Source organism: Hyaena hyaena, unplaced genomic scaffold (genome assembly GCF_003009895.1).
Source record: "Hyaena hyaena isolate Hyena2069 unplaced genomic scaffold, ASM300989v1 scaffold_594, whole genome shotgun sequence".
Taxonomy (NCBI): domain Eukaryota; kingdom Metazoa; phylum Chordata; class Mammalia; order Carnivora; family Hyaenidae; genus Hyaena; species Hyaena hyaena.
In genome coordinates, this window is record NW_024081227.1 from 340,235 (window position 1) to 364,257 (window position 24,023).

Below are 24,023 nucleotides of genomic sequence, written 5' to 3' on the forward strand. Positions count from 1 at the left end.
TACACAGTTTACTTCAAGTCACAGAACTGAATTGGCCTCAGTAAATCACACTGGCTCAGTCTTAGTTCGCATTCCTAGAATTCAATTGCTAACATCTATTGGAGGTGACATTTATAATAGCCATTTGCTCAGCAAACCAAAGCCAGGCTCATTTTCATGGCTATTTTTAGAATTTCAAATTCTTACATTACTTTTGGATTTTAAAATTCCCACAGAGCACAATTTTCAAAATATCAAATCACTCAACCTAACTACACCTAACCATAGATTTTTTTTTCCTCCTTAAAGTTAAATAGATCACTTCCAATTTTCTCCCAGATTTTCAACCCAACAAAGATAGTGGTTAACATACCTTTGCAAGGTAAGTTTTAGGTTTGAGGAGTTTTGTTCTCCATAAGGCACACTGGAAAGAGGAAAGCATTCAGAGTCCATAAGGGGCTGGCAAAGAAATCTACCGGAGCAGACCAACATACCCTGCTTAGTCAAGACTGTATCTGTGATGGCAGGGACAGTAAGGCAATCCATGGGAAAAATCAAAAGGTCAGAGCTAGTTTCATATTTGTCTATCCAGGTAGGAGGTCAATGCAGGCAAATCAGGAGTAGTGGGACTCCGGGGGAGAAACCACAAGATACATAATGGCTATAGATCCCTCTACCCACAGCAGGAAAGGAGCAAGGCAGAATGAGTCTGTTTGTGAGGCATGAAAAGAACTGAAAAAAAAAAAAATTAAATCAAGTCCAGGGCAGCACTATCTAATAGAAATACAATTTGAGGGGTTCTTGGGTAGCTCAGTTGGTTGAGCGTCCAACTTAGGCTCAGGTCATGATCTCATCGTTCATGGGTTTAACCCCCATGTCAGGCTCTGTGCTCAGAGCCTGGATCCTGCTTTGGATTCTATGTCTCCCTCTCTCTCTGACCCTCCCCCGCTCACACTCTTTCTCTCTCTCAAAAATAAACATTTAAAAAAATTGAAAAAAAAATACAATTTTAGCCACCAATTTATATTAAAAATTTTCTAGTAGCCATGGTAAAAAAGGTAAAAAGAAGCAAAATTAATTTTAGTAATGTATTTTATTTGATCTAGTATCTCCACAATGTTGTCCTTCAACAGGTGATCAATATAAAATTACTGATGGGAAAAATTAATTAATGGGATAGTTTACATTTTTTCTATGAAGTTTTTGAAATCCAGTATGTATTTTTATAATGACAGCACACCTCGATCCCAGTGCATCATAGGTAGTGCTCTATAGCCACGTGTGGCTAGTGCTGAATGAACTGAAGAGCACAGGTCTAGAGGGACTGAACGATAAAAAATATTCCATGGTATCATGAAACCCAAAAGGTTTAGAACAAAACTAACTAGGATTTGCCTACCAATAAATTTGGCAAGATTCACTTTAAGAAAAGTGGTATCTCTGAAATCTTACTGAGAGTTTGTATGTTTGTTTATTTGGAGCTGCTTAAATTATATTTATTAACACTTTGTATTAATAAGGAAGATGAAAACATCATACTAACCTTTTAAAAGTGATAAAGGAATACACAATTATACATATGCAGTTAGAGACAATAACACTCACCACTGCCCAAAATCACCCCCCAAATCTAGCCATAAAGACTAGAAAAGATGTTTATAAAAAATGGAACCATGGCTGTATTAGTCAGCCACAGAAACGGAACCAACTGGAGATAGAGAGAACTGGCTCAAGCAATTGCAAAGGTTGGCATGTCCAAGATTTGCACAGTAGGAGGGGCAGGCTGGAGACTGAGGGAAGAGTTGATACTGCAGTCCAGGGGGGAGTGCAGATATGCAGTTTGGAGGCAAAATACTCTCTTCCTCTACGGAGAAGTCAGCTCTTTTCCGGTAGGGTCTTCAAATGACTGACTGAGGCACACCCACATTACAGAGGACAGCTTGCTTTGGTCAAAGTCTACGAATTCAAATGTTAATTTCATTTAAAAATAATTTCAGGGAACATCTAGAATGTATGACCAAGTATCTAGGTCCTATGGCCTAGCCAAGTTGACACAAAGTTAACGATCACCATGTCCTAGGGTTTAATAGTCTATAATTTAAATTTATTTCATTAGAAAGTCTTTCATCTTTATTTTTCCCTTTTTCAAATTTTTATTTAAATTCTAGTAGTTAACATACAGTGCAATATTGATTTCATGAGTAGAATTCAGTGATCCATTCCTTACATACAACACCCAGTGCTCATCACAAGTGCCCTCCTTAGCACCCATCATCCATTTAGCCCATCCCCCAGTCATCCTTCTCCAACAACCCTCAGTTTGTTCTCTATTGTACTTTATTTCTTTCTCTTCTCTCCCCCGACCTTCCCATGTGCTCATCTGTTTTGTTTCTTAAATTCCACATAAGAATGAAATATGGTATTTGTCTTTCTTTGACTGATTTATGTTGCTTAGCATAATATACTCTAGTTCCATTCATGTTCTTATAAATGTTAAGATTTCATTTGTTTTGATGGCTGAGTAATATTTAATGACTTATATTACACACACACACACATATGATACACACCCACACACCCCACGTCTTCTTTATCCATTCATCAGCTATTGGATATTTGGTCTCTTTCCATAGTTTGTTATTATTGACAATGATACTATAAACACAGGGGGACATGTGCTTCTTCAAATCTGTATTTTTGTATCTTTTGGATAAATACCTAGCAATGCAATTGCTGGGTCTTACAGTAGTTTTATTTTTACATTTTTGAGGAACCTACATATTGTTTTCCAGAGTGGCTGCACCAGACTGCATTCACACCAACAGTGTAAGAAGGTTTCCCTTTGTCTGCATCCTCGCCAACGCTTGTTGTTCCTTGTGTTAATTTTAGCCATTCTGACAGGTGTGAGGTGGTATTTCATTGTGGTTTTGATTTTATTTCCCTGATGGAGGTGATGCTGAGCATCTCTTCACGTGTCAGTGATCGGGATGTCTTCTTTGGAAAAGTATCTATTCACATCTTCTGCCCATTTCTTCACTGGACTGTTTTCTGTGTATTGAGTATGATAAGTCCTTTATAGATTTTGGATGCCAACAATTTATCAGATATCAGAGTTGCAAATATCTTCTCTCATTCTGCCTTTTAGTTTTGCTGATTGTTTCCTTTACTGTCAGAAGCATTTCTATCTTGGTGAGGTCCCGATAGTTCATTTTTGCTTTGTTTCTCTTGCCTCTGGAGACATGTCTAGTAAGAAGCTGCGCCAGCAGAGGTCAGAGAGGTTGTTGCCTATATTCTCCTCTAGGATTTTGATGGGTTCCTGTCTCACATTTAGGTCTTTCATCCATTTTCAATTTATTTTGTGTATGACATCAGCAAGTGGTTCAGTTTCATTCCTCTGCATGTTGCCGTCCAGTTTGCCCAACACCATTTGTTGAAGACATTATCTTTTTTCCACTGGATATTCTTTCCTGCTGTGTTGAAGATTAGTTTGACTAATCTCCCATATTGTTGGGAGTCTATTTCTTGGTTTTCTATTCCATTCCATTGATTTATGTGTCTGCTTTTGTGCCAGTACCATACTGTCTTGATAACTATAGCTTTGTAATATAGCCTAAAGCCTGGAATTGTGATGCCTCCAGGTTTGCTTTTCTTTTTCAGCATTACTTTGGCTATTCAGGGTCTTTGTGGTTCCATATAAATTTTAGGATTGTTCATTGTGAGGGTACATTTGGTTTACATCATTTGGTCCATACACAACTAGTCACAGAAAAAGTGAAGTATATATACCTGTTTCTGAAATATAGAACTTCATGTTGTATTCTACTACTACCATCTCCTCCTTCAGGGCCTCTGCCCTCATGAACTCCAGATCTATTGTTTATTTAGTGGTCGATGGAGGACTGCGTGTGAATGAGATAAAACCCAAGTTACCTCCCCAACTCTTGGGCAAAAGAGGGGAAAACCGACTTCACCACTCACTATAGCTTGAAGTGTTGCCATAGGTGTGACCTGTGGACACTTAGGGTTGTCCATGAACCAGAAAGTTTCTGTCTGCAGTTACTTTTTCTTTGTGGGTCAGTTTGGCCTAGTAAGATGTGCACAGGTCTGAGAAAAAGGTGGTCTGAGTTTAGATCCGTGTTCTACCTTACCAGGCAACATGGACTAGAACATAAATATCTACATTCAAGTTACTTTAAAAGCCAGTTGTAAAAACAATACATTCAGTTCAAATAATAGATTACCTAATTTGAATTTTCTTGACATCACTGAAAGCATATAGCTATGTACTTTACTTTGCTTCCACATGGTTTGAAGGGGGGACAGCAAGCAATATTCACCAAGTTTCTGTCCACTGAGCAAACTTAAAGATGTCACTATATGCTAGATAATAGACTCTATAAGTTTATTAGGATAAGAGTGTGTACCACATATTATACATAACTTACAATGTTACATATTTGTTTCCTTAACAAGTGTGCATACATTTTTCTGCGTATAACACTGTAGTCAATATCATTTACCCTCTTATTCAATTTCAATGCATAAACCTGAATATTTATTTTCCAGTGCATAATGATGCTCCCAGCTATAGGCAGTGAAGCATGTTTTTCTTGGACCTTACTGACCAATTTCCATCCATCAAACCTATTCCACATAACAGTCAGACACCTAACCATATCTGTCATTTGATTTTTAATAATGGTAAAAGCTGAGAGGCCTCAAGACGTGGTATTATTAAACAAATTCAGGTACTCTGCCTTGTTTCAAACCAAAACAGAATACATTTTTTAAAGAGAGTTATAGCTACAAGCCTATCATAGCACAGGGAGGCATACCTGATTGTTGACTGGACATTTTTTAAAGTTACGAAGTGAATGCAGAGAAAAACAAAAGGCAGCCTGTTCCCTTCTTACAAAGATAAATAAAATAAAAGGCCTGAAAAGAAAAGTGGAGGTAGAGTCAGCCAGCGCCACACACTCACCTGCATTGGAGCCTGTTAAATTGTAACGTGCATTCAGCTTTTTGATGATGTTCTCGTGGATTTGGTACCACTCACTCTCTGTGTTACACCTATGAAAACATTAACACTCTGTTAAGCTTGAATGATGGATGAGATCAAACAATGATCTTTTAATAGCACACCTGCTCTTTTTGGAATAATCACCATAACCAGCTTCCTTAAATCTCCTGGGGAGTTCCCAACAACCAGTCAGTTTTAGCATAATTGCCCCATGATGAGCAGGACACCCACATCTGGTAAATGCATGACCACCTACTTCAAGCCAGAAGTAGCTGTGATGAACTCACATATGATGAGAGTCCCTCTTCCCACAGAATCTCAGGAACAATGCACACAGTGAAGGCAGTGCAGACTGATTCGAACCCTCACTATTAAATGAGTTACGTTCTTTGGGCAAGTTATTTACCCTCCCCAAGCCTAATCTCTTCATCTGTGAAATGGGGGTACCATACTACAATTGAATGAGCTTGGGCTTAGGATAATGCCTGGCATATGGTAAATGCTCAACGACTGTTAGTTCTCATTAGTGTGTTTCTGCCCACTGTGACGTAACTAAATTTGGCTAGCATCAAAGTGCTACAAATCAAGCAAAATGCAGCTGAGGTTAACACAACTTGCACTGGGGTGATTAAAAATACCCTGGCACAGAAGGGTAATTAAAGTTCCCCAGCTTTTCCTCTTCTGGGCTAAAAGGCATCTTTCCATCTTCTTACTCTCACAGCCATCTGTACCTTGCTCTTGTAGCTCTTATCGCTTCCTAGCTCATGGTCTATTTGTTCGTATGCTGTAGCTCACCTAGGAAACTCTGCAGGTTCCTGAGGAATAGATCATGTTGATGTGTGTCCCCCTCAGGACTGTGGTCACAGTGGGTGCTTACACAGCACGAGCTGCCTCAGTAAATGGATGGATGTCCCTCTGACTGGCAACTCCTGAGGATTCCTAAATGCCAAGGTTGGTTACCCCATCTTACTGCCATTAGGCTGGGGAGAGCCTTCCTCATCTGAACATGCTTAGAAATAACTACTATTTTTTGATAGCTACAAATGCTCCCTCCCAAGGGTCCTGAACATCAAGCTTCTATACACTTATCAATCAAAATGTTCCACAGATTTTTCCTTGTGATCTTTGCCTGTACCTGATACTCACAATTTGCTTACATATTTATTTAATGCATCCCCATAGACTTTTCCAGGATGAACATGACAGAGGTTATTTTCAAGCCACTTAACAGTAGGGTACCAAACAGAGCAATGACTCTTAGAAGTCTGGGAAATTAAGATGAAATGAAACCATTCCACCTGTCCAGCTAGAAAATATCAGATTACCAGTAAGTAGATTCTGTCTCTAGTTTTCTTATTTCAGCTCGGTAGGGAAGGAAGAAAGATGGCTTGCTTCCTATTAGTTAAGTAACTCCAAAATTCATGCTTTTAACCTATAAAGCTCCAAGGAAAATCAAAGCTCAAGTATGTGACTGAAATATCTTCCAGGCTCAGATGAGGTATTTGTTACTCTTCTATATTTGAGTCCCAGATGGGTTAGGGATTCAGTCACATTAACAAACAGAGATTTCTCCCAAATTATTTTTAAAAGGCACTTCCTTAAAAATGTTTTACTATAATCACACTTTCTTCTTAATCTACAGTGACTGTTTTGATTGGCTAGCATTCCTCCTGAAACAGATTTCATAATTTGCTGAAGTGGCATTTTTTTAAGGGGATCTCTCTTCCAGCAAGAATAATCTAAAACCTTATTTGATGCTTATAAAAGCACAGACAATAACAACCACAAAGAGAAATACAACTGATTTTTAAGAGAGTGAACGCCTCCCATAGGCAGAGTTGGAAGGCATGGGTCTTCCTCAGCTAGCTGCATAATCAAGGCTGATGCGTGCAAGATAAATACAGTGCTTGCTACCCACACCTGGAAAGACGACTCTAAGAAATGTTGAGACTGTGCTTGTGAGAGTTTTATTTTCGTAAAAAACAATGCCACACAATAGCATCATTCTCACATTACTAGACAGTGGTGTCAAGTAACGCCCAAAAGCATAGGACTGGTTTGTGACAGCTCAAGGTCTGGAGTCAGACGGTCCTGATTTCAAATGTGGATCCCACTCTGCCGAGCCAGGTGACTCTGGGCATTATCTAGCCTCTCTGTCCACTTATGTGGAAAACAGAGCCAAAAGCATCTGCTTCATGGGTATGTCATGAGGATAAAATGACAGGATACATGGAAAATGCTTAACATAGTTCCTTGCACAGAGTAAGCACACAGTAAATGGTGGTCATTAGCATTAGAATTATTTCAAATCCATTATATTTTATGATCGCGAGGAGAGTTTGGGAAAAGGAGTAAAGCCCAGCCACCAAAATTGAGGGCTGCCACGTGATAAAAACAGTAGTGAGTTTTACTACCCACTTGTTTCACAGAAGTTTTCAGGCTTAAAATCAAGGTCACAGATTTTATGCCTCTTAAAAGAGACAGAGCTTCTGGTCCTAAACCACAGGCTACAGACAAATCTTTGTCAACTAATTAGCAAATGTGTGGCACAGGTCCTGGGGGCACTGGGTAGAGAATGGATAAATCCATGTAACCCTCCAGCAGTGGTCAAAAAGCAATCTGAAGTCTATGTCCCACAGGCAGTGGGCCACTTGTATTAACCTAACATATGAAAACTGCTGGCGCACATTGGGTATATCAACTCCACAGACAGAACGGAAACTAAAGCAAAATCATTCATGGAGATGGCCAGTGGTTTGGTCCTCAAACCCCAAATGAGGAAACCCCACACTCACTGCCCCAGTGAGTGTCACTGTGTGACACTGTGTCAACTCTCAAGTTCCAAACCTGAGGGGAGATGCTCAAGTTGGGGTGATCTGAAACCATGTGTATTTAAAAAAATCACCTAACTTAGGATGTGGAATACATTAAGTGATTTTCTCAGTGGGGTGCCATGAGATGAACTGTGTCTCTTCCCCAAAAAGAGAATATTGATGTCCTAAGCCCTTGTAACTCAGAATGTGACCTTATTTGGAAACAGGACATTTATACAGGTAATCAAGTTAAAATTAGGTCACCAGGGTAGGACCCAACCCAACATAAGTATGTGCTTATAATAAGGGGAAACGTGGACACAGAGTAAAGGCAGTGATTGGGCAGTGCAGCTACAGGTCACCAAACACCAAAAATTGCCAGCAACCACCAGAAAGTAGGAGAGAGAGGCACAGAACAGATTTGTCCCTTTCAGCCCTCAGAAGTTACCAAACCTGCCAACACCTTGATCTAGGACTTGCAGACTCCAGAACTGTGAGACAATAAACTTCTGCTATTTAAGCCTTGCTCTTCACGATACTCTGTTGGGCAGGCCTAGCAAACCAATGATAAATGAAAGAGAAGAGAAATCATCTATTTGAGCATTCTGTTCTCAATTCTAATTAATTTATGTTAGAAACTATCTCCATTTTCTGAGAACAAACTAACCCTCTGAAGGTAAAACGGTTACGCTTTTAAATTCATAGGAGGTGCTCTGTGACACAGATGGTCTACCCAATTGACAAAGTTTGGGTTCTTGAGTTCTTGATTTCATACTTCCTCTGACTGGTGAATGGTAGTTTGTGGGTTTAACTGCAGTGAGGTTACAGACTGCTTTTGAGGAGTGACTCCTAAACTCAACCCTTCCCTTGCTTCTCCATTACGCAAACGGAGTAGTATTCACCACGAAAGATCCACACGTGCCTCTGCACCCCCCGCCCCCACCGCGCGCATGCTTCTTACATGTACACTTTTAGGATGAGGTCATCTTTTGTCTCTCCTGTCAGCAGGTCAGCGATGCTAAGGACCGCACAGCCAAAGGGTCGCCGGTACTGGACACTACAGGCATTCTTTTTTTCTCCTGCCCCCATTCGACCTGTTCAATTGAAAAGCAAACATGGCCCATGAAGCCATTTGATTGGTGCATCTTAAATAGACACATAGGCCTATAAAGTGCAACTGGGCAATTAAAAGGACACAGAAGATGTTGCTTTAGTTCTTGACTCTCCTTACCAAGCTGTGTGACCTTGGGCTCAGAGCTGCAGCTCTGGGCACCAGCTGTCATCTATGAAACCTGAAGACTGGAGCTGGTCCCATGTTTCGGAACCCTCCCCTTAAGGATTCGTCTAGGCAACCCAGGAAGTCCATGTCAATAAATGCAATAATGTTGTCCATTTCATTTCAGAAAAATTTTAAAGAAAGGTCCACATTTAAAGAACTATTTTAAATATTTCACCTTTGAAAGGAAGCAGCTTGAGATTCCCTGAAGGTATAAAAAGGAAGCACGGATGATCAAATGAGCACGCATGCCCTCTCCTGACCCAGGGCTCAGGCTGATTATACCGCAGCCAATGGCCAAAATCTCCTGGTATGGTGGTCATTCGACACAGTTGCTACTGGTTTAAATTGTTATATATTATTAAGTATGTTAATTGAGATACTGTTTTAATTTATTATTGTATTTAATTTACCAGTGGATTATTTTGAGGACAGAAAGCAGAAAGTATACTGAAGCTGAAATATAACCAGTTAATGTGAGGGAAAATAATGAAAAAATATGCAAATCTGTTTCCAGATGCTTGGCAACAGATATATAAGTTGTTTTCCATCTGAGCAAAATTCTCCCACAGGACATCTAGAGGACTCCAGCACTTCCCAAATCCAATGTTAAATAGTATTAAAAAAGGAGAGGGGAGAATAGCCAACTTGGTTTCATTTACCAGTAATAAAGTAAAACTACCTCAGTAATGCATCATTTTTAGGGAAATGCTTACAAACAGCATTAAAGTTTCTCATTTTATCAGTTAGAATCAAAACTAAAACATGGTCAAAATAAGTCATTTGCTTCTCAGATGTGCAAAATTCGTGTTTTCTGGAACTGATGCTGTAATACATAAATTTCAACCTCTGTTTTCATATAAATTGCACTGGCAAATCAAACACTTTATAAGGTCCTTTTTGAATTTATCAACAAGTCATACTTTTACTTAACAAAACTGACAAATAAATTTAAAACTCTGTTCACTTGTTATACGGAAAAAAAGTCTAGTTTATCTCTATTTTGAATATTATTACAGATTGGATTAGGATGAATTTACCAATATCATGATATACAAATTTTTCTTACTTAATCAGTCCCTTTGTTAATGCAAGCTGACACAGGGATTAGATTTGTGGGTAGAGTGTTTCAAAGTTAACATCACACAAGAGGTTTGGTGGTAAGAAACAATAACAAAAACCCTAAAACTCTCAACAGGATTATTCCCACACAGACGCCTCCAGCTGTAAATTCCTAGAAGCTGATGCAGGGCAGGCATATCACACAGATTTTTCTGACCCACTTTGGCTAGAACTGCACGAAAGAAAAAGCTGTGGGTGCCTGGTGAGGACAGCCAAGTAAGGGAGAAGCAGGCGGTGCTTTCTCTCAACCTGAGGGATCTGCAGTGAGGTTTCAGTCACTCTGTGACCACTGTACAGCCCAACTCCTGAGCCTCCCCACGACGCAAGTCCTAATTTCAAGTTTTCTTTCCTGGCTCTGCAGGCGCCACAGCCCTAGAGACTACAACTTTGCTCTAAGTCGTGCACCGAAAACACTATTTGGTGCCAGCCCTGGTGATCCCAACTCTAGAATTAATCCAAGTTCACAGTTCTGGTCAGATTTCTAGGAAAATTCTCTAGGCAGAAAGGAAGGCAGGTGTGAGGAAGGTAAAAAAAAAAAAAAAATTAGTAATATTTAGTAAACAGTTTTGGGAACCAGCTAAAAGCCAAAATGAGAAACATAGAGGTGGAAAAACCTTAAGGGGGATGGATGGGCAGGAGGATCTAAAGCTATTTCTCCGTTTTTCCCTCCGCTTCTAACCAAAGATCTGGGCTTAAATTCCGAGGCAAGGTGCTATCGCTCTTGTTCTCTGCAGCCAGTGAGGGTCAGCGTGCCCTGTTCTTACTAAAGCAGGTATAAGGGACATTTTAGAAAAAGTAAGAAGTATCTTTCCCTGATAGACAACAATCCTCCACTCCTTAATTTCACTGCAGCAGTTGAAGTCTTGCCCTTTCTCAGAGTTTCTTACCTTCGTTATTTCTTCTTAGTCTCAAGACAGCTAACCAGTAACTGCCAAACCACCAGGCAGTTTATGCAGGAATCTCAGTGAAGCCTTAATGTGACCAAAGTTTGGGGCGGGGGAAGGGGTACAGGTAATTTCTGATTCAACATTCATTCCGACTTAACAATCATAAAAAAAAATCTTAGTAAAACATGCAATCACTAATCCAACAACATATGTTCCATAGACAACCATGTGACCAGTACCACGGAAGTGGCTCCCTCAGCAGTAGAGCCGCCCAGACCACAGGCAACCAGAACACAGAGTGCATCGGCCGTATGTGTTTCTACCACCAAAAACCTGTAGATGACTTTTAAAAAGTTCAGAAAGCAAAAGGAGTGCACTTTTTCTCTAAGTACCGAAGAGAGTTATAGTCAAATGCAATGTTTAAGCTCAAATATCCAAAACCAAGCTTTACATTAACTGGCATTACAAATTTGAATCTCTCTCTCTCTCTCTCACACACACACGAAGAATTACCTAATAGACTGCACCCTTGTCATCCTGGGCACATACACAAGCTTCATCTCATAAATACACTGCAGCATGCATTCCAACTTTTCCAACATTTAAAAGAGATTCTTTGCAATTTTCCCCCCATTCACTCACTTCTAGAAAGAAAATTAAAACCAAAAACAGTTTACATTTTTTCCTTTTAATTTCAACTGCCCCTCAAATAAACAAAAATAGCATAAAATGAAAACGGGTTTTCAGAAATGATTTTTATGAGAAAAATATACAGAAAATCTATGTTGAAACGGCGACATGTTTTATAGCCTCTCTCAATACACAATGTGGTTGTCATCTGCAGAAGATAGAAGACTATAAAGATAAAGATCAAGATGCAGGACTGCACAGTGATATATTCCCATCCTGAAGAAGTGTTCCCAGGCAGATAATGTGCCACAGTTAGGGAAGAAGGTGGGACAGTTCCTGGTATCAGCTGGTTTGGCTTTTAGTAGAGAAACTGTATAGGCTACACAATTCCTCATTTTACCTAGTTCCTCTGCCATAAAATACCTGCTTTGAGACATTTTATGAGTAAAAACCAGTGAAAATATTCTGGGTCTGCTGTATGAGTTCAGTACAGAACACCCAAAGAGGGCTCTGCAAGATGTTAGTAAATGTTACATTATATAAATGTTTCCGGCGTCAAATCAAATATGGAGAAAGCTTGGGCCAACAAAGTTAGAGAGGCATTTTAAATTTTCCCTGTAGGGCTTCTCAGGCCCTTTTATGAGCTGGTGATATTACACAAGTGGAAAAAATATACAGCATTCAGTATTTCATAACCCTTTTCTTGTAGCACTTTCTGCAGTAATGCTCTGTGGCATTCTACTTTGGAAAATGCCAATTAGTATAAAATTTTCATAACCTTGTAGGAAATCCAGATTTGAAAAGTTCAATTTATGCTGTTAACAGGAATTATAATTTAAAAAGACAAATACCAAATTTTGAATCAAATATGTTTAGGGAGTCCAAGAAAACTAAATGAAGCACAAAGTACTACCTAATGACTTCTATGGAAAGAGAGCGAAGTCTATTTATGATGCGTGCAGAGGGTGTATGTGAGTTTGGGGAGGCAAGGGAACAACTCCCAAATTCGGTGGTTCTTAGATTCCAAACTGGCATTTATTCCTTTCAAATCCAGAAAGGAAAGAAAACACAACCCCAAAGAGACCATTCGTTCAGCACTTCTCATCACTGCTGTGTCCCTATCACACTGACAAGTGGTGGACTTACCAATTCGGATAATGTGCACAGTGATATAGATGTCCCTTCTTAGCTCACTGGTACCCAAATCCTACCAAAAAAAAAAAAAAAGTGTGATTATTTTAAAACTCATAGTTTATGCAGAAGCAATTAAAGGTAACAGCACATTATTTTCACAAATAACAGAAGAAAGACCAAGATAATACCAACATCCTTAATGGAATTTTGTAGCAGAAGCATATAATTCAATTCCCATTCTAAAACTACCACTATAGTCACCTTGACATTGTAAGTCTACTGATGTCAAACAATGCTTAAAAAAAAAAAATCCAATTCTAAAGTAGCCAAGTTATGGTAACAGCCCAAGTGTCCATCAACAGATGAATGAATAAAGAAGATGTTGATATATATACAATGAAATATAACTCAGCCATAAAAAAGAATGAAATCTTGCCATTTGCAAGGACATGGATGGAGCTGGAGAGTATAATGCTCCGTGAATTAAGTCAATTAGAGACAAATATGACAGGACTTCACTCATATGTGGAATTTAAGAAACAAAACAAATGAGCAAAGGAGGAAAAAAAAATAAGAGAGAGAGGCAGACCAAGAGACTCTTAACTAGAGAGAACAAACAGACAGCTGCCAGAAGGGAAGTGGGTAGGGGAATGGGTGAAAGAGGTGATGGAGATTAGGAGTGCACTGGTTGTGATGAGAACCAGGTGTTGTACGGAAGTGATGAATTACCATATTGTACACCTGAAACTAATATTACATTTACATTGTATGTTAACCAACTGGAATTTAAATAAAAACTTAAAAAAATAAAATAATAAAAATATCACTTTACAATCAACTTTACACTGTAGGTCTACTAATGTCAAATAATCCTTTAAAAAACAAAAAGCCCATTCTTATTTTAATCTCCTACTCACTCATTCTTTAAACATTTACTAAGTATGTTCTAAATACCATAGGTCACTCTGAGTCTTACAGGTTCTAACGTGCACCAAAGGAATAGAGGTGTGTCTATGAATGGTGGTATTCAGAATTCTGGGCACTAATGTACTTTATATGGTATTTACAAGGTTTAAGCAAAGTCACTATTTTCTCTCACGAGAATTCATTTCCCTTAGATAACAAAGCACAGTGGGAAGAATCCACCTCCTAGATGAAACAAGAGCCACCTACCACAAAGAGAGAGCAATGTCGTTCTGGTTTATCTGGGGCTTTGGGAAGTCCGTTTCTATTCAGCCTCAAGAAAAATCTCTCACTACAAGAGAAAACAAATTTAATATTCTGAAGATTATTTAATATCTAAGGACTCATCACTCTTCTAGTTGCTCTTCATCTAAGGAGTTAAATTCAAAAGTTATGAGGTCCTTCATTTGATGTCAAAACTGCTTATGTAAATTAGAAGCATGTCCAGGACAATAAACATATGCTTCACTTCTGCTAATACTGGCAAATTGCAATTGCAAAAGCAGAAAACATAAATATATATGCAAACAAAAAAATTAACTTTTAAAAGAACAGGTTTTCATATCAGTGATATCATTATTTTATAAAGTAGAAACAAGCACACTAAGGGAAAAAACAGGACCAATGTATGTTCATAACTAAGAGGATTGGTTTTCATGTTTTGTGTCATAGCATTTAATAAACATCATATGCCATTCTCAGTGGTAACCATCCATTAGAAGGCTTAATATTTTATGCTCTTAAATGTCTATAATCCAAAACACAAAGAGAAGGCCCAAGAAATGAAATCTGAATTTGCTTTGGTCCCCAAAGGAACACGAGAACTCAAACTCCCCACAGAACTTGCATTTGAATACACAGCATCCCCAAATTTAATAGCAAACACAAATGCTATTGATCAGCCACTAATTCAATCAATAAGTACCTGTGGACATCACTCAGATCCAAGGTAATGCTGCCTGTTTATATTCAAACAAACAAATAAATAAAATAGAATATCAATCCAAGAAAAAATAATCTACCAGTTACCACGAGCTTCTGAATTTCAGTATCCTGGTGCATATGACAGAATCAAATGGCTGCCTGCTTGAGGCAGAAAACACATGACTAACATCCACAGAATGTGGTATTAGCACATAGTGTGGCCTTGGTTAGTATAGTTTCCACTCAAGGAGTGAGTAGGGAAAGGGAGTGCCGAGCATTGATGAGGCTCAAACTACCAACTCTCTACGCTTATTTATCCCTCAATCTTTGCCAATAATGGCTCCGTCCCCCCAAACCTTCCTTCTCTCATACAGAGGGAGAAATGAAAGCCATAACCACATCTCTAAGGAAGCATATGGATCTGAATTTATGGCTGTTTTGGAACAGCTTTATTCTCCTTTGAGATTTAAATCTAGATAGATACATATAATAGATTCAACTACCTGGCTTACCTTGTTGTTTTCTTATGTTATAACCTATTCCTGACCTCTCATATGAGGAAGGGCAACCAATGCACACTTCTGTGGGACCATTTCCATACCTATTATCTATGGGTTTGTTTTGTTTTCCAGAGTGGTGGCTGGTGAGAAGAGAATATACACTGCTGTAAGGATTCTCAAGTGAAGCTCAAGTTCCCATATGCTATGATTCTGAAAGAGAGGCTGGGGAGGACAGGTCCAACTGGCGGTACAAAGTTACATTAATCTTATCCAACTGTCATTTACTATAATTCAAGGAGGAGACTGTCAGTTTTCTTCACAGTGGAAGGAAATTCACCTTTATTTCAACAATAAGACATGCTAAAAGGAAATGTGTAAAAATTGGTCTTAGGATAAATGAATTATAGTTGATTACTCATATTAGATATACTCTTTTTGCATGAATTTGCCATTTGGTGGCTGCTCTGCTAAGGACTTTACAGGGATTAATTCGTTCAATTCTCAGTATGCCCTTATAAAGACAGTACTATCATTATGCTCTTTTTATAGATGGGAAAACTGAGAAATAGTAAATAGTTTTGCCCAAGATCACAGAGCTGGCCTGTGGCTGAGGGCGGATTCTATGCCATGTGTTAATTCAAAACCTTTGCACTTCATTTGAATGCTATATAATCTTGTCTCTGCTTTATAGAAAAATATTGATCAAGTATTTCCAGAATATGGAGATAAGGAAAAAGTCCTTCATCTGCTTCAGACACCCATTGCCTTAGTCAGGCCTGGTCTCCGGAGTACAGGGTCACTCTTCCCACACCCTTCCTGGCCTCAAAGGAATGAAAGAAGTGAAAATCTGAGTTAGCAAATTTCAAAGCTCTCCCTGGCTTAAAAATGGTTCAGTGAAACATACCTAGAAAAATAAATTAAGGAATAAATTATTTGACTAAACAAATGCAGACTAAGCAAATCCAAAATGATTTGAGATCTTTAGTTAGTCAAAACTCCTGAGATTTAAGACTATTTGGTTTTGCTTTGTAGCCAACAAAGAAGTTTATACATTATATTTCATCCCAAAACACCAGCACTCTGACCATTTTCCCCTCTTGTGTATCACAGACAGCATGTGCTACTTTTTAAAAAAAATTTTTTTTGAGATGCACTTATGTTTGAGGTTCTTCTTTATTCCTACTGAATGTTTAAAACAAATTTCACTTTGTCTTCTGATAGGTGAGTCCAAAATGATGAATACCAAATAAGATGAATATACAAAAGTCAACAAGGCATTCTAGATATTAAAACCTTAACTTTAATACTGATATAAAATACCAGTCCTTATTTCCAAGACTCATCAAAATTCTGATAAAGCAGTGTTTCCTCAAGATTCTATTTCAGAAAGCGATTCCTTTTGCTCTGTCACTATTTTAATTTCACCAGTCTAGACAGAATCCTGATTATGCAAGTATTATACTATATCATATCCTGTTTCAGAAAGAATATCAATATATACTAAGCCAATGACATATCCCTTAGCTTAAGCATGCCTTCAGGGGGAGATAAAAATAGACTGATGATGGGTACTATGGAAAAATAACTCGTGCAACTTTGTTGTGTTTTTTTTAAAGACTTCTATTAAAGGAAAAAGAAAACCTTTGTGGCCAATTAAAACAAAAACCTTTTATATTCACTTAGTGACAAGTTCTTATACAAACTCAAATGAATTTCTCTTCAGCTTTGGTAATATAGCAACTATTTAATCAGCAAATGATTTCAGAGTAAACCAAAGATCTATAGAAACATATTTCAGAATCTTTGGATTACAAATAAATACCCCCTGATCCCATGTGTGGAGAATACCAAAATGTATGTCTTCAAGGCTGAGGGAGAATTGAAGTCACTGACATTCCACCTTGGAACACACCTTCTACAATTCTCTCACAAAGTTTTATGGTCATGGACAAAGGCATTTTTGAAACTCTATTGTAAGTAAAAGGGTGTCATCTCTGATGAGAAAACAAAACTAGTTTTTGTGAGTTTAAAAGGGCCCTATGATAACAAGTGAATACCTCCATTACATCATTCACATTTTTTCCCAAACTACAAGAGGTCTGTGTGTTTCTTTCTATTACCTAGTGAGTAACTACAATACAAGGTGATCACCTTTAACCTTTATATCTCCAGCTGGTGACCAATGTTTTGGTACTTCCTCAGTGTTTAATTAAAGACTGAACAAATACAATCTTTTAGAAAAAATACAACAAAATCCAAATAATTAGGGAGCTTGATCTCCTTTCCCGACTTTCCCTCTCTTCCCCATAACGTCCTTTACTCTATAGTAGGGAAATGTACGAAATTCTCCAAAGAGACATTTGAGTCAGTGGTGCCTCCCCACCAGATATAAGAATCACCGAATTACCTTCAGAGCACCCTCAGATTCTAGATCATGATTTTAACCTTGCTCCCATGCACACTTTATATCTTTATTACATTAAACATATAGTAATGGAAAAATCTACAGTGACATCATATACTTCCAAATGAGAATACTGCGTCATTTTTCATCATCAAAGAATGAATAAGCACATAGAAACACTTCCAGAAACACTTGAGAAATGAGAGTTGATATTACCAGCAGGGAAAAAATATCCTCATTTGACTTTTCCATATACTGCCATGTTCTCCCAGAGGAAATTTCACTGCCAGAGAAATTTAGTGTCCACCTGAATTCCGTGTGTGAGCCATTACAAATCATTCTATATTATAAATCAACAATGACAAAATCTTTCTTTGGAAATAAAGAATAAAAATCATATTTATTATTTATGACTTGCCTTCTTCTAACAAGGATTTAACGAAACCTAGATAATGAAATAAGAATGTACATAAGCATCCCCAGCATGGCGCCAGGGGGAAAATAGTACAAGTAAATATATACCCTGAGCTAGGCACCATGACTTACACTTTACATGGATTTTCTCACTTAATTCTCACAACCACCCTATATGGTAGGAACTGCTTCCATCCCTACTTGATGTATGAGAGATCTGGCACTTGGGAGATATGTGGCAAACTGGCCAAACGTGCATGGTCAGCAAGTGTGGAGCCAGGAAATCAATACTCAGGGCCCATCTCCAGAGTCTCAGCTCTTGACCACAATACTATGCCATCTTTAATAGAACAGATTTCTTAGAACAAAGAAGAGCAAGACTAACCATGTCACGTGAATGAAGAGTTTTTGTTGTGAACATTTTCAACAAAATAAAAAATAATAATGATCCATGAATCTGAAAACAAATAATAAAGCCTCAAATGTATCTGTGTTTAGGGAGTTCACGGCTGTGAACCTGCTCACCTGTAGTAACGCATTCTGATATACTCTAAAAGACCACTGATAATGAAGAGTAGATTTCAACAACATAGTTTGGTAAAAGGTACTTGCCAGTGGTCACATTATATGGGGTGTACAGTAGGGATCTGAAGCCCTCTAATGGCTTCTGTTCCCCTTCTCAGTAGGACAGGATGCTCCTGTCCTCCAGCCCCTCTGCCCATCATATCCACTGAGAAGCAGTCGCCTTTCTGTAGGAAGGCCTTACCTAGGGTCTTGGAGGCCTGCAGGCCAGGTGTGGGAGGGTGCTCCCAGCCTGCTGAGTAATCAAGTGGCTCTCTCATAGGGTGTTCCTTGGATAATCAGTTGCCTTCAAAAAGCAACGCACCTAAACTTAGGAATGGCCAATGCCAAGGAGATTTTTATATTTCTCTGTACAGATTCATATTTACTTCCCCATCATTGCCCTCTCCTAAAAAGCAAAACTGACTAGTGATTCCAGATATGTGAGTTATACACCCATACTTCAACCAAAAGTGTATGATGGGGTAGTATCTTGGGCTGAAACATGATATGAAAGAGTTGGATTCCTATCAAGCTACAAAAAATTATGAAGACTATTTATAAAATCATGCTGAACAGTTAAATCACTGAAATAAATGGATGGTCTCCAAGAGTAATAGTAACCAAAGAGAGAAAACATTTAGATGGTCATGTTCTGGTAAACTAATCAGAGAGGGGGAAAAAAGAAAACCCTGAACAGTCTGGTTCTTTTACTTACAGTTATACCTTATGAAACCATTTGACCAAAAAATACTCCATGTGGTACCTTTGAAAATGCAAAGGCACTTGTCTTAAAGTTCACTGTGCTGTGTGAAGGGATAACAAGTACCATCTACTCTACCATAAGAAGTGAAGGGAGATGCACCAGGAGCCAGAGAGGAAATCGTGGGAGCAAAAAGACAGAAATTTAAGAGTGAGGGGTGCCTGAGTGGTTCAGTTGGTTGAGCAACCAACTCTTGACTTCGCCTTAGGTCATGATCTCACAGCTGGTGAGTTCAAGTCCCACATCGGGCTTTGTGCTAAGTGCAGAGCCTGCTTGGAATTCTCCCTCTCCCTCTCTCTCTGCCTCTCCTGCGCTCACATGCACACATACTCTCTCAAAAATAAAGACTTAAAAAAGAAGGAAGGAAGGAAGGAAGGAAGGAAGGAAGGAAGGAAGGAAGGAAGGAAGGAAGGAAGGAAGGAGGGAAGGAGGGAAGGAGGGAGGGAAGGAAGGAAGGAAGGAAGGAAGGAAGGAAGGAAGGAAGGAAGGAAGGAAGGAAGGAAGGTCGGTCAGTCAGTGCCTGGATGGCTCAGTCGTTTAAGCATCTGACTTTGGCTCTGATCATGATCTCGCAGTCAGTGAATTTGAGCCCCACTTCAGGCTCTGTGCTAACACCTTAGAGCCTGGAGCCCACTTTGGATTCTGTGTCTCCCTCCCTCTCTCTCTCTCTCTCTGCTCCTCCCCTGCTCACACTCTTTGTCTCTCTCTCAAAATAAATAAACATTAAAAAAATTTAAGTCAAGAAAGAAAGGGAAGAGTGAGAAGGGATGAGGGAACGGTTTTGCTCTGTTGACTCCAGAGCCTCTATCAAAAAGGCAAGAAAATCAAATATACAGTGATTTCAGGCTTCTATGTCATTGCTTCTCCAGCATCTTCTCAAATGCTTTCTGACTGACCAACAGTGTAGGATACATCTGACAGTTTGAAGGCAACCGTTACTGTGTTCTTTCCTAGAACAAGTGGCAATGGAAACTCAAAACAGGAAGCCTCAAGCAGCTTCCTAAAGGGGGACTACCCACCCATCCCCTCACCGCCCAGGAGCTGGTGCTGCCGCAGTTCAGGAAAGACCCTGGGGAGGCAGGTGGGAGGTGTGCTGGCTGCCCTGCTGGGGGCCGCTGGACCAAGAATTTTGGTGCTCACTGAGGCACAGAGGAAGGATGAAAGAAATGCTCAGGGGGAAAGAGAGAGGCTTGCTGGCCTTCTCAGCCAGGGGCTCCTATCCTGGGTGTGTACAACATGCTCTTGGGAGCTGGTAAAAACGAGGCTCTTCCCTGGAGATCCTGACTTACTAGGTCAGGATGGAACTAAAAGCTCTCCGTATGTTTAAAAGCCCAGTCATGTTTAAGGACACTGTTTTGACCCAAGTGCCCAGGCCCTAGTGAGTTAGAATGGCTGGTCGTCTTTTACAAGTCACATACACAGGAAAACAGGCAACACACGCCTGGTATCTTCACTTATCAACGACTTTTCCCCTTTTTCTTCCAACCACATGACCAGCCAAGCGACAGAGTTTTTCTTTGGCAATAAATGAAAGCAACTCAAGCAAGACTTCCTAGATAAAGCTATTAATGTGTTTTCTAATTTTAAAACTAAAGCAACATTAGGGTCATGAGCTCTTCTGATTGAAGGGAAATGGAAATAGAATGATTCTTAATACCAAGGTTCACCTCAAGAGTAGACGCTGAGTTGTTTCTTTTCTTTTCTTTTCCTTTCTTTTCTTTTTTTTTTTTTTTTGCTATTAATGTCCATGCCCACATTCACTTTACAAATATTTGAGTGTGAAGGACTAAGCAATCTATGAATGTGATAGCTTTGTCAGGACAGCAAAGGATTTGATTTTAGTTGGATGATACAAAGGGCATATTTTTTTAAACTTACAGCAACTCTATTGTCAATTTTGAGAATCCAGGGGATTTCTTCTTACTACTTAAGATGATTTAAATGCATTTCATGTTAGTTTTCTTTTCAGAGAGAACAGCTATCAGAATTGAAACTCTCTCTAGAAAAATAAAACTCAATCAAAAAAGAAATTTACTGCCTTTTAAAGTTATAAATAAGTGGTGTACAGATCACCCGCTGTTTCAGATTGTCTGTGCTATTCATCATTGACTGAGGAATTTTTAAAAAATGATCCGGGTTGACTGTTGATTTGGGAAAAACAGTAATAAGTTCAGAAGACTTGAGACCCCAGAAATCCCAATGTTGAATTCAAGTAAAATCCTTACAAAGAGCTATACTGGGGGATGCCTTGGTGGCTCAGGCAGTTAGACATCAGACTTCAGCTTAGGTCATGATCTCGCTCACACGTTCAAGTCCTGCATCGGGCTCTGTGCTTTCAGCTCAGAGCCTGGAGCCTGCTTCAGATTCTGTGTCTCCCTCTCTCTCTGGCCCTCCTCTGCTCATGCTCTGTCTCTCTTAAATAAAGGTCTTAAAATAAAATAAATGCTCTGTCTCTCTTAAAATAAATAAAATAAAAAAAGAAAGAAATAGCTACACTGGTTGAGCCACTCAGGAAAATACTTGCTTACATTTAGCTCTAAAGAATTCATTAAGAATTTTCTTAAGAAATTTCTCAGAAAAGTAATGAAAAGTAGGCAATATAGGTTCTGATCAAGACAAACAAGAACCATGAAATAAGAAGGTACAAGAGAGGCAGAATATCTTACACTTCTGGGAATTTACGTAACTTGATCGCTGTAAATACTCTCCCTTTGACTCTTCATGAGGGTAAAAACACTGGTCTATGTACAGTAATTATTCTGATCTTTCTAAGAATGCCTCTTTGTTAGGGAAAATGTTTGTAATAAGGAATCTTGGGAAAAAAAGCAAACCCAAGCTTAAGTACTCTGAGCTGAAGCATGTGACTCCTTGCAAGGATGTCTTAAATGAAAACAGTAAGTAAAAGAACTTGAAATAAGTCAAGCCCTGCAAAACCAGCATGTACAACACCTCTTTCATGAATACATTATCTCAGAAAGATGTTCTATTTTTATTTTATTATTTTTAATATGTATTTATTTTTTGGAAGAACACAAGTGGAGTAAGGGCAGAGAGGAAGACAGAGGATGGCAAGTGGGGTCAGTGCTGACAGGCTGACAGCAGCAAGCCCAATGTGAGGCTCAAACTCACAAACAGGGAAATCATGACATGAAATGAAGTCAGATGCTCAATGGACTAAGCCACCCAGGCACCCCAAAATGTTCTATTTTTTAAAACAAAATGGGCAAAAGTCAAATTTCCTTCCATCAGTTTACTGACAGATTGTATTCATTATCAGTTTAAAAACTGAAAACTTTCAAAAAATTTTTTTAAATTTTTATTTACTTTTGAAAGAGAGAGAGAGAGACAGAGTACGAGTGGAAGAGAAGCAGAGAGAGAGTGAGACACAGAATCCGAAGCAGGCTCAAGGCTCTGAGCTGTCAGCACAGAACCAGGCATCGGGCTCCAAACCACCAACTGGGAGGTCATGACCTGAACTGAAGTCAGACGTTTAAGCGACTGAGCCACCCAGGTGCCCCAAAACTGAAAACTTTCTAAATGATTGTTAAGTACTATGTATTAGCCAGATGATGCATGCATTTGGGTCTTTTTCAAAGGTCAAATGATTTTTTTTTAATCAGGCAGCTACACAGTCTATAAACTGAATATACAAATGTTAATGTGTATGAGAATAGGTACATTACTTCCTATAGAGGTTTACAGTTTTCATAATTTTGAGAAGAAGCTAAGGACACTAAAAAGGTTAGAAAGCATCGCTTTAGATGCTACAAATATTTTTGTGAAATAGAAACAGTATATTGGTTATAATGCAAAGAGATGGCACAGACACTATCATTTAAAGATAGTTCTTGACTTTAAGCTTAATAGTATTGTCAACAGCATTAGAATCTAAGTTCTTGATGGGCAGAAATTGTTTTTCCTGTATTATTCACTGATGTGTCCTCAATACCCAGGTCAGACCGGCCTGGCTTTGATGAAAACAGCAGTCACTGTTTGCTCAATGAATGAACATCAATGATTCAACAACAGTAATGTGAAATCTATCATGCTCAATGGAAATAAAAAGAATACAGAGTCTCTGTTTAACTTGTAGTTAAAAAACTCTAAACAGAAAGACTTAAGAAAAGCATTGTAGGTGTCTGCCGTTTTTTATTCAGATTTTTTAGCATGATGGATTTTGCAAATGATGCTCCCAAAGGTACAGGTTTGAAAGTGTACTTCTGATTAATGAAGAGTAACATGAAACAACTCAACATTCCTCAACACCTTGACTTCTCCCTCTTACTCATAAGCATATCCCCACTGGAACAGAATGATGGCAGCAAAAATAAAGACAATAACTGAATGATCTGATTATGTTTCGCCTCAATGACAATAAAAGACTTGTAAGCTTCTTTCAATCATATCACTGGCCACCCTTTGGGCACAAAAAGAGGCTGAGAAGATCAAGTCGTATCTTCAGAATAGGAGCCAACATGGGCCATATCATTCCTAATTCCTTTGTCAGCCTTCCACTGTCCTACAGCAGTGAATACCAAAGAAGTCATGACAGGTGGAGTGCTATGTGTGACCATAACTTCTTCAGGGGGGAACTTAGGACAACTGAATCTGAATTCTCTACAAGTAGCAAACA

The 24,023-nt window shown here is 38.9% G+C and overlaps 1 protein-coding gene across 2 annotated transcripts in view; it reads right to left on the reverse strand.

Moving 5' to 3' along the window:
• DOCK4 (dedicator of cytokinesis 4) overlaps positions 1-24,023 on the reverse strand; it is a 422,569-nt gene that overhangs the window by 177,878 nt on the left and 220,668 nt on the right. For both annotated transcript variants that reach the window (XM_039256914.1, XM_039256913.1), the window contains exons 9-12: positions 14,035-14,116; positions 12,874-12,934; positions 8,774-8,906; positions 4,961-5,049 (exon numbers count right to left, since the gene is read on the reverse strand). In XM_039256914.1, coding sequence (XP_039112845.1) covers positions 4,961-5,049; positions 8,774-8,906; positions 12,874-12,934; positions 14,035-14,116 — 365 coding nt within the window. The remainder of the gene's footprint in view (positions 1-4,960; positions 5,050-8,773; positions 8,907-12,873; positions 12,935-14,034; positions 14,117-24,023) is intronic.